This window comes from Brassica napus, chromosome A9, assembly GCF_020379485.1.
Source record: "Brassica napus cultivar Da-Ae chromosome A9, Da-Ae, whole genome shotgun sequence".
Classification (NCBI taxonomy): Eukaryota; Viridiplantae; Streptophyta; class Magnoliopsida; order Brassicales; family Brassicaceae; genus Brassica; species Brassica napus.
Window position 1 is genome coordinate 34,634,192 of NC_063442.1, and position 10,455 is coordinate 34,644,646.

Here is a 10,455-nt window from a genome sequence, read left to right on the forward strand (position 1 = left end):
ATTAGGACATATATGACGACAACTAAAATGAAGATAATGAGGATAAAATATGATTTTGAGATAGTCAGTTTGTTTGGAAGCCTAAGCTTCAACTTTGGAATCCTCATCTCATCTGTCACAGTGGATTTAATTGTCATTCCGGTGATGGGTAACTTGGATTAACTCGGTTTGTGCTTGTGGCTGCTTCCTAATGATATTAACGAGCCGGCTAAGACCAATTTTGAGTTCATGCTTACATATGTACATGTGTACACGTTTTGATGTACATAATGAAACATACAACTGCCTACTAGTGAGGTGTACATGTGCACACATGTACATATGGACAACTTATATGGATTCTTTTCCGCCATCGAAGGTATATCAATTTCTTTTACGACCGCACCCTTATATTTGTTGGTTCAATTCAGAGAATAAATAGAGACAAAGTTACCTTTTGTTTGTGGTTGAGATTAAAAACAATTAAATAAAAAAATGCATTTTCACTTTTCAAATAAATGACACACTAAACCCAGAAACCAGAAAAAGGAAGAGAGAGGTAACAAAAGGTTTGGTTTTCATTCTGAGGGTATTGGTGTCTTTGACCACTAACAAACTACCCTAGTAGAACAAACTGCCTTAAAGTGTTAATAAAACTTGTAAACTGCCTTAGGGTGTAAATGACTCTATAAACTATTTGCATTGAAGTTGATAAAAAAAACTATTTTTTTTTTGATAAAAAAAACTATTTGCATTAAAGATATCTCAATATATTAAAAAATAATAAAATAACAGAAGAGGAAACAAGATAAGTTTCTTAAATTAGAAACTTAAAAAAGTCAAAAATGCTCTTGGTACATTTGCTTTCATATCTAGTAATCTATGTATTTTATAATTTTAAATTTAACTATGCAATGAAACTGTATTAAAAATCTTTATATATAAAAGAGAGTTTGATCTCTCCTGGTGAAGCCACCTCAGCATCCAGGTCACAAATTCGTGCTCTGTCGTGCTGACACGTGTCGCCTTCCCTCTCAACGCAGCGTTTCATTAATGTATGGCGTCATGGGCTTTCCGTTTATTGTATGTTACTGGTCTTGGAATCGTGCAAACATCCGGCCTGGAAAGTGAAAACAGAAATACTCTCCCCCTAACCCTAATACGGCTTAAAATAACCCACGAAGATCGTCTCTCATCTTCATGCGGCCGCGGTGACGTTTGCGCTTACTGTAACAGACTTCTTTATGGATTCCTCTTTAATCCTGTTGATTTATTCTCCCATGATGTGTCTTCGATGCGTTGATTAGGTCTGAAAGGCGGTGTGTTTTCAGCATAAATATGTGAGCAATCCTCATCTGGGACTCATCTTCTCTTTCAATTCTCTGAAAGTATCTCAGGTTAAGCGAGGCGGCGAGGGTCGACACACTCCTCATGTACGCCAAGGGTTGACATCGCCATTAACGATCGTCTAACTCTTCGACCCACTCCAGCCACGATTCCCCATTCAATGCGTTGTCCCTTTCTACAAGGCGGTAGATCTCCAGCTATAAGAAGGTCAGCTTTCATCCCGTGAACATCATTATCATCCTCACATTTAGAAAGCTTGAGTTTAAATGATTTTTGTTTCGTTTATTGATTTGTTTTTTTTTATATGTATTTATGATTTGGGTATCGTTTATTGATTAAGAAACCTTGAGTTTTGATGATCTTGATTTCGTTTTATGTTTTCTCTGTTTGTTGATGTAAGATGATTTGGTTTCGTTTATTAATTTAGAAAGCTCGAGTTGACAGAAAAAAATTTAGAAAGCTTGATTTTAGACGCTTTTGGTTTCGTTTATTTATTTTGTTTTTGTTTGTTACTGTAAAAAAATTTTGGTTTCGTTTATTGCTTCTTGAGTCCATATACCGTGTGCAGATATGTGTTGTTGATGAGACCGACCGACGAAGCTGTTTTGATTACCAGTATCCAGTTTCAAAGGTCTCGGTTACACTAGAACAAGAAGTTCTCACAACGCTTACACAAATACATCGATTTGTGAGAATAATCTTACGTCCCAAGTTTTTCAAAACTATAAACTGGTAAGCTCTTATACAATTCCCCAAGGTTGTTCTTAAGTCTGCTAATTTTGATTGCTTAAATTAAATTCTTTGCACAGATTCTTCCAATGGCGTTCCCACGAGAACAAGCCAAGAAAGATGACTCTGTTAGTTAAATACTTGGCAAGTTTCTATCGAATTTTCTTATTCATTTTTTGTTTAATTCGTGAGTTGTTTTAAATTCAATTTTCTTACTTCATTTTGATTGCGTAGATTGTAAATTAAAAAACAAGCAAGATAGGATACTCGGGGAGGTCAGGAATGAGAAAGTTGAGCAATGATTAAGAGATGGATGAGATTGGGATTGGGGTTTCAGGGTTGAATTATGAGTCTGATGAGTTGAACAAGAGCAGTAAGACTACTAAGAGTGTTCAAAATGGAGGAGGTAATGTAAGAAGAGAATGCCTGCTAAGAATCTGATGGCTGAGAAGAGGAGGAGGTGGGTGATAGGCTTTATATGCTTAGATCAGTTGGCCCCAAGATCAGCAAAATAACAATTACTTCTCTCTGATCTCCTCAAGGGCTTCGTCTTCATCATTTACTTATCACCGTTAGAGTTCGATAGATTATGTGTTGTGTTTGTTGCGATGGAATTTCATTAACAACCACATACATTATGCATTAAACCTCAGACTTCGGTTCGTGTCAATTTCAAAGATACCACATGCAGCTGTTTATTAGCTTTTCAAAAAATTTTATTCACATACCCATCAATAGTGTCCAAAATAGTAGATTCAGTGATCCATTCCAGTTGCGCAACTTGATATATAACAAACTCACTCAGTTGACAAAAAAATAACAAACACTCACGTGGATAGCTCACCGAACCTCCCGTACTGCATAGATTAAGTTTGGCTGATTTTCCACAGGAATTTGATGCCCAAAATAACAAGTCCCACATCATAAAGGATATCAATTAATAAATCAAAACTAATCCCTTTCTAGAGTTGGAGACTTGGAGGCACGCTTAAATTATTGATCCAGAATATAAAACCAAATACTCAAACACCATAAGATGCTACCTTAAATAACTGGATATTGATAGTAAAACAGAGGCACGCTCACAGAAGGTACGAAAATAGTAACCCACCATAATCTACAAAGTTAGTTATATTAAAGAAATATAGCAAAGCTGAATCAAATGGATATACAAAAAAAAAGATGACAAAAAAATAGCCATATAAATTTGCAAAACCTTCGACATTGTATATGTAAATAAAAAGATTAGTCTTTTTAATATATATATATATATATATATATATAATATAACCAACAAATAATATTTGGTGAAAATTTAGTCAACAAATAATATTTTTTTGAAGATACATAATATAACCCAATACATAAATTTAAGAGTACATAGAAAATTTCAACAATATATAAAAATTACAAAAAGAAAACCAAAACCACAACCCTGTCCATACCCAGACCGGGATAAACCAATTCCAAAGCTTAAAATGAAGGACAAGTAAGCTTTTCTACACCAAAAAAAAAATTACCAAAACCAATTGCCACTATATGTTTAATATGTGTGAGAAGGTTGGCAGATGAGCTATGTTACGTTTGGTTGAGCGTGTTCATATTTCACTTCAGTTGACAACTCAGTCGATGGTCTCATAAATACATGTGTGGATTTATTGTATTTTTATGTAACCACAAACTTCTTGATATACTATAGATTGTTTGAGGCTTCAAACAAAGAGATTGTGATTGAATATAACTCAGTTCTCTCTTCTCAACTCATGGTTCTGAGTATAAGTGATACCTTACAATCAGTAAGTGATGAGACTGTCCCATAAATTTCACTTTGATAAAGTCTATGATTGTTTCTCTACGTTTGTGTTTAAATGTTATATCTTTTATTTTATCTTTTCCAACTTCGTTGATCAGAGCAACGAATACACAACTATTAAATAGTTTTTGTAATTCCTACTTGATTTTCTGCCAGCTAAATATATTTTGTCAAATTGAATTATAAATAATATATATGTATATATTATTACATTCTCTGAATTTTTTTTTTTGTAATTTTGTGTTCTCTAAAAAATAGAGAATATGAATATTTGTGTAGTTCCTACTGTCTGAGTCTGTTTAAGTTGATGAAAAAAAATAAGTTATTGTCATTTTAATTCTAACAAAAAATATTTATTAAAAACAACAATATGTTCTTAGAATTTTTTTCTATTATTTTTTTGTCTGTAATATCGCTTTCAATGTATAATAATTTTAAATGCTTCATACAATTAATATAAATTCATATAAATAGTTTTTATTATAACTTCCCGTCCGTAGGGCGGGCCAACCCTAGTTAACTATATAATGGAACGTTTTAATAAAATATGACCACAAGCATGGATTTGTCCAGCTTAAGTTTAGGATCGGACCTGTCTCACAGTATCAGTAGCATAAGAACTGTGAAAGACACACCACTGAGATCCAGGTGTATATACAATAACAATAGACTAACAATTTCTGTTTTGGATTCAGCGTTTTGGGCTGGAAGATGATTCTGGGAACTTGCCAAAGAGGGTTTATTTTACCAACCAGTTCTCTGAGTAGTCCACAATAAGAAAAGGGAGAAAGTTATTTTTAGAAAACTGTATTTTTTTCTTACCAGGTAAAAAAGTTGTGAAATTGAGAGTGGAAGGTAGAGAGTGGGGAATTAAAAGGTGAAAACTAGAGAGAAGAGAGAGAAGAGAGAGAGAGAAGAGAGAGAGAATCGTTTCCCTCCGGCGTACGGCCGGCGCGTGTGCGTCCGTGCCGTCGCCGGAGAATTTCTTTCGTCTTGTTTTCGATCCCTTTCCTCGGTGTCTTCGCAGATCCACTATCGTTCGCCTTGTCGGAGCTCTGTTGCCGTCACTTATCGTAAATGGTGGTGCGGCTTTGGAGTCGAGACGCGTCCGTACGGTGGAGCGCGGAGGTGACGGGGCTTTTGATGCGCGCACTGGTGGTTTTATTTCCGGGCGATGGAGGCTTTCATAGTTCCGTTGACGTCGGTTCTCTTGTGGGGGGTGGAGGCTCTCATAGATCCACCGTCGTCACTTTTGCTTCCGGGAAGGTGAGGTTTCTTTAACTCTCTTCGCCGGCTACTGGATTACGGTGAGAGGAGGCTCACATAGCTCCTTGATACCGGGGTGGGACCCTTTGTTTTGGGTGTGGTGATTAGATCGAGGATGGTAGAAGCGGTGGGCTTTGTCTTCTGTGAGGGGTTCGTGGGTCGCCGACGATGAGATATCAGTTTAAGCTCTCCGGCGACGGCGAAGAAGTTTCTAGAAGAAGTTTATGCGGTTCTCGGCTCGGCTGTCCAGCGTTTCTGGTGGTCCAAAGTCGGAGGTGTTCTCGGTTATCTGATGAACACGCCGGCGTGAAGACAGTTCGGCGATGAACGTGTGGGTTCGTGCGGAGGCTCTGCAGGTTCGGAGCTCCGGCGGCTGTGGCGTCTCCTTGAGGCGCATCTAGGGCGAACTGCCCGGTTTGGGCCGTGTGGCTGTCAGGTTTTAATTGGGCTTGGCCCATTGTGTTTTCTTTGTCTTGTTGCCCGGTTCGTGGGCCTTTGTTTTTTTAAATCCTGTTATGTTTGGGCTTCGGCTCTGGGCTTGGCCCATCTATCAATAATAACAATTTGGGAAAAAAAAAAAAGTTGTGAAACATAGTGGGCAACTGGTCATTCACGAGAAATGTCTCCAAAACCCTTTAAGTGTACTTTCTGGTAAAGGAGGAATAATTTAGAGTACCACACTGATAAATTGAAGATCAAATTGGTTAAAATAGCCCAAAACAAACAAAGAACTTAAGTAGTTGTGGTTCTCACGAGACTATTCGCAAGTGGACGGCAAACTACAGAAGATCACTATTAGGAAAGTTAAATTTAGTAACTAAAGTTTAAAATAGGAAAAAGAAAATGGCTACAATAGTAAAATGTTAGAGAAGGACTGTATATAGGGAACACCTTAAACCTAAAAGTGAATTTAAACTATAAGAACTTTGAAAAAGAACAAAGAAAAAAACATGGCAAAGCTGCAAAGTCAAGTTGGGTCGGTGAAAATAACAACCCACCTTACCCCCACTTCACCGTCCTCTATGTTTTGAACATGTGCTTATGACCAATAAGACTAGCTAGTTCTTGACCACTTAATTGTTATAATGAGTCTCTTGCTACAATAACGTTATTTGGTTGTTTAGTAGTACTTAGGCAATAGATTGTTTGTCCATTCCACTAAGCCCTAATAACGACAACAAAAAGTTTAATAACAACAACTAAAAAGTACAAACATTGCGTTGGACAGTTTAGCCCAAGAAATTAATTCCATTGTGTCCTAAGTTCTACTTTCGCTGGAAAATGTTTTACATCATGTAATAATGTAGTAACTAGTAATTAATTACACGTGGGTGGTTTAGTGGTAGGCGGAATTTCGTGAGCTAAGCGATCTGGGTTAGAAGAAATCTCATGACGCTAAATATGTGTTGTCAAATGATATGGATCTCTAATTCTCATTGCGACTAACAGGTAGACTCTAACGAGACTAATCGGTTAGATCTCGATCCGCCGGAAGCCCAGGGTTATCGAAAATAAAACTAAAAGATATTTACCACGGTTGATCTCATACCTATGGAAAATCAGGTTCGGTAGAAATTCTTTCCGGTTAAAGAAAAGACAACAACCAAAAAGTAGAAGAGAAAACAGAACAGAGCCCAAAGCCTCGTCACATCTGCCTATAAATTCCCGTCACCCACTCACAGTCTTACCACATCAATTCTCTCAAACTTTCTCTCTTTTCTTAAAGAAAATACAGAGACAGACCCCTTAATTTAGTGAAGACGTAGAACAATGACGAAGGAAGTGGTTGGGGAGAAGGGATCCTTCTCAGGCAAAGACTATCAAGACCCACCGCCTGAGCCTCTATTCGACGCTACTGAGCTTGGGAAATGGTCTTTCTACAGAGCTCTCATCGCTGAGTTCATAGCCACTCTCCTCTTCCTCTACGTCACCGTTATGACTGTTATTGGTTACAAGAGCCAGACCGATCCAGCCCTCAATCCTGACCAGTGTGCAGGTGTTGGCGTCCTCGGCATCGCTTGGGCCTTTGGTGGCATGATCTTTATCCTCGTCTACTGCACTGCTGGAATCTCTGGTCTGTTTCTCACTTTCTCTAATTATTTTCAAAGATATATTTGCTCCTAGACTGTCACTTTTTTTTTAATCTTAGAACATAATAACTTACTGCTGGCTCAATTTTATATATGAATCTGTTATATCATGATTGAGAAATGTAATTCCAACAGAACATGAAGTCGGTTTGGTTAGAATGTCTTGATATTTTCGAGTTTTTCGCTTTTAAGATTTGTATTAAATTAGGTTATTCGTTTATATCATAAACATTAATGTTACATTCATTTGTAATGTAATTTGGTTTGTTTTAGCTCACATGAATGTTTTGGTTCAACTTATATAATGGTATAGGTTGACACATAATGGGGGGGGGAGGGGGGGGGGGGGGGGGGGGGGGTGGTTTGAGATATGTATTAAATTCAGTTACTCGTTTAAATCATAATTCATAAACAGTGTTACATTCATTTGTAATAAAAATAGCTTTGGTTTGGTTTGGTTTGTTTTGTTTTAGCTCACATCAATATTTTGGTTCAACTTATTTTAATGGTATAGGTGGACACATAAACCCGGCGGTGACATTTGGACTATTGCTGGCTAGAAAAGTGACGTTGTTGAGAGCAGTAATGTACATGGTGGCTCAGTGCCTTGGTGCCATTTGCGGCGTGGCTTTGGTTAAGTCCTTCCAGTCTTCTTACTACACCCGCTACGGTGGCGGCGCAAACGGTCTCTCTAACGGTTATAGTGTTGGCACTGGTGTTGCCGCGGAGATCATCGGGACATTCGTCTTAGTCTACACCGTCTTCTCCGCCACTGACCCCAAGAGGAGTGCGCGCGACTCTCACGTCCCTGTAAGCTCACTATCTCTTGCAGCTAGATAATTTCACCGCACTAAAATGTATGATATTAATATATCACTGAAATGATGTTGTAGCAAAATTATTAATCGGCCAAGAGTAGAATAATATGCATTTAATGGGGGCATGGACACGTATAGCATGTTTTTCTTGGTTGATATTCGAGATCTCTTTTTATTGATATTTTAAACCGTGAAATTTTTTGAACTTCAAATCCATAATTTCTCAAGTTCTCTATGTTCGGAATCAGTTTTTACATATTATGATTTAAAAATTACTAATTTTTTTGTTTAAAAAGTGGTTTGAACTTTGAACCCATGACACGAGAATCATCTCACCACTAAACTATCAATACTTCGGTAGACCTTTTTTTTCTTTGTCTAGTGGTTCAGCTAATCGGTGTTCAAGTAGTTAAAATTCTGATAGACCGGTTATCCGCTTTCGAATTGTGAATTTATCTAGGTCTAAAGATATTACATCTTAGTAAATAATTTGCTCTGTTAAGCTTAAGTATATTTGGATTTTTGAAAATTTGGATTTTTGGAAATTTGGACTTTTTTTGATGTCGAACCATATATTACGTAGATTTTGCCAGTCTAACTTCTAGATTCTCCATTATAACAAACGTCAGAAAAGGACATTGATAATCTAAACTTTTTGTCTTTCACGCCTATCTCCATCATATGTGAATGTCCTTTATTGTAAATGGTCCCAAGGTTCATTTGCAACCACGTATCCTTCTCTCAAAGTTTGAGACTCAAACCTAACTATATTAATAATATTTGGAGGCTTACATTATTTGTCTCGTGAATAAGTAATAAGTAATAGTATCATATATCTTTTGTTACTGTTGATGATGTGGTAAATTGAAGGTATTGGCTCCATTGCCAATTGGATTTGCGGTGTTCATAGTTCACTTAGCTACAATCCCAATCACGGGCACTGGCATTAACCCTGCAAGAAGTCTCGGAGCTGCAATCATCTACAACAAGGACCAAGCTTGGGACCATCATGTTCGTATTACCATCTAAAAAATTTCACTCCTTCGTATTCGATCTCACCTTTGGACAAAGTTTTAATAACGTTTTTAAATTTCTACAGTGGATATTTTGGGCGGGTCCGTTTGCGGGTGCAGCCATTGCGGCTTTCTACCATCAGTTTGTATTGAGGGCTGGTGCGGTGAAGGCGCTCGGGTCTTTCAGGAGCCAGTCTCGCGTTTAGCTTTGACTCTCGTCATCAAAGAGAGCAAAGAAAGAAGACAATAAAGAGCGGCTTTTTATGTAATGTTTAGATGGTTTGGAACCTAGCGACGTGTAGTATCTTAGTTCTAGCTTTCGTGAAGAGATGTTTTGAGTGTGACTTGTGGGTCAACTTTGAAATGCTACTTCTCTTATATCTATGTCTGCTATTTTATGTTGCTCTAACTTTTACTAGTTTTCTGAATTCCTTATATGAACTTTCCACGTGAGAGTATAAAGGCCACCCTATATTTACACGTGGAAGATTAAGGTTACTTTAAGAAATTATTACTATAATTTAAGTGTTTTGTTAAGTGTCTTTAATTAAAAAATGCACTCATGAAAACACACACAAGTAATCAAACTAGAGAGAATTTACAAGATATCTAAGTTTAAGTGTAGGTCATTGATTTTGATATAATTAGAGAAATAACAATTGTGTCTCGTTTCATTCGGTTATAACTCTCTGTCCTACAAGTAGCAGGTGAAGAGAAGAAGGTAAGTCCACGTCGTCCACGTGAAATATGTGTATTTATCGGTGACAAATGATAAAGAGTTACGTTGACATCAACTTATATGACCCACAATTTATATGACCTTTGCATAATTTACGAGAAAAAAAGAACCACGTCACTTTAATCTTTTACCACATAAATAAACACAAGTAAAAGAAGATGAATGCATGAAGAAGTTAATGTTTACCAGATTGTGTGTATACTATTCTATCTCGGTTACGCACTCAAACCTTTACTGAAAATTATACAACCACTGATTAATAAAGCTAAACCCTAATCAAGAAAGCATAAACCCAAATAGAATGTATATAATATGGTTTACTATACACAAACCTCTACTGAGTAAATCTAAACCCTAGGCATGAACCTATAAACACAAATATAATCTATAAATTATTTTCTAATATTGGACACTTGAAGGTACACTTACTTGGTTAGCATGTTGCATATCTTCTATTACATATAGTCTAAATAATATAGTAAACAAATGTTCCAAATAATTAAATTTGTCCATTGATGTATCCATAGTATGAAATGCAAACAGTAAGCTCTCCCCACCCGAAAAATACAACAATACAAGATACACCACTAATTAGTAAAACTAAATCCTAATCAAGGAAATATAAACCCAAATAGAATGTATATAATATGGTTTACTATAC

The 10,455-nt window shown here is 36.7% G+C and overlaps 1 protein-coding gene and 1 long non-coding RNA gene across 2 annotated transcripts; both read left to right on the plus strand.

Moving 5' to 3' along the window:
• The first annotated feature begins 1,081 nt into the window (after positions 1 to 1,081).
• On the plus strand, positions 1,082 to 2,786 carry LOC125578442. The gene is made up of 3 exons (XR_007316555.1): positions 1,082 to 1,533; positions 1,895 to 2,058; positions 2,136 to 2,786. It is a non-coding gene; the product is annotated as an uncharacterized LOC125578442 (long non-coding RNA).
• Positions 2,787 to 6,749: 3,963 nt separating this feature from the next.
• LOC106412217 (probable aquaporin PIP2-5) lies at positions 6,750 to 9,575 on the plus strand. Its single transcript, XM_013853122.3, has 4 exons — positions 6,750 to 7,208; positions 7,739 to 8,034; positions 8,913 to 9,053; positions 9,142 to 9,575. Exons 1-4 carry the CDS (start codon positions 6,905 to 6,907, stop codon positions 9,259 to 9,261), a joined length of 861 nt encoding a protein of 286 aa, XP_013708576.1. The 5' UTR covers positions 6,750 to 6,904; the 3' UTR covers positions 9,262 to 9,575.
• The last annotated feature ends 880 nt before the right edge of the window (positions 9,576 to 10,455 follow it).

Bases quoted from the DNA above. Each gene is read 5' to 3' on its own strand.
- LOC106412217 (XM_013853122.3), top strand. From the start codon at position 6,905: ATGACGAAGGAAGTGGTTGGGGAGAAGGGATCCTTCTCAGGCAAAGAC. The intron at 8,035-8,912 runs GTAAGCTCACTA...GGTAAATTGAAG, and splicing joins CGCGCGACTCTCACGTCCCT to GTATTGGCTCCATTGCCAAT. The intron at 9,054-9,141 runs GTTCGTATTACC...AAATTTCTACAG, and splicing joins ACCAAGCTTGGGACCATCAT to TGGATATTTTGGGCGGGTCC.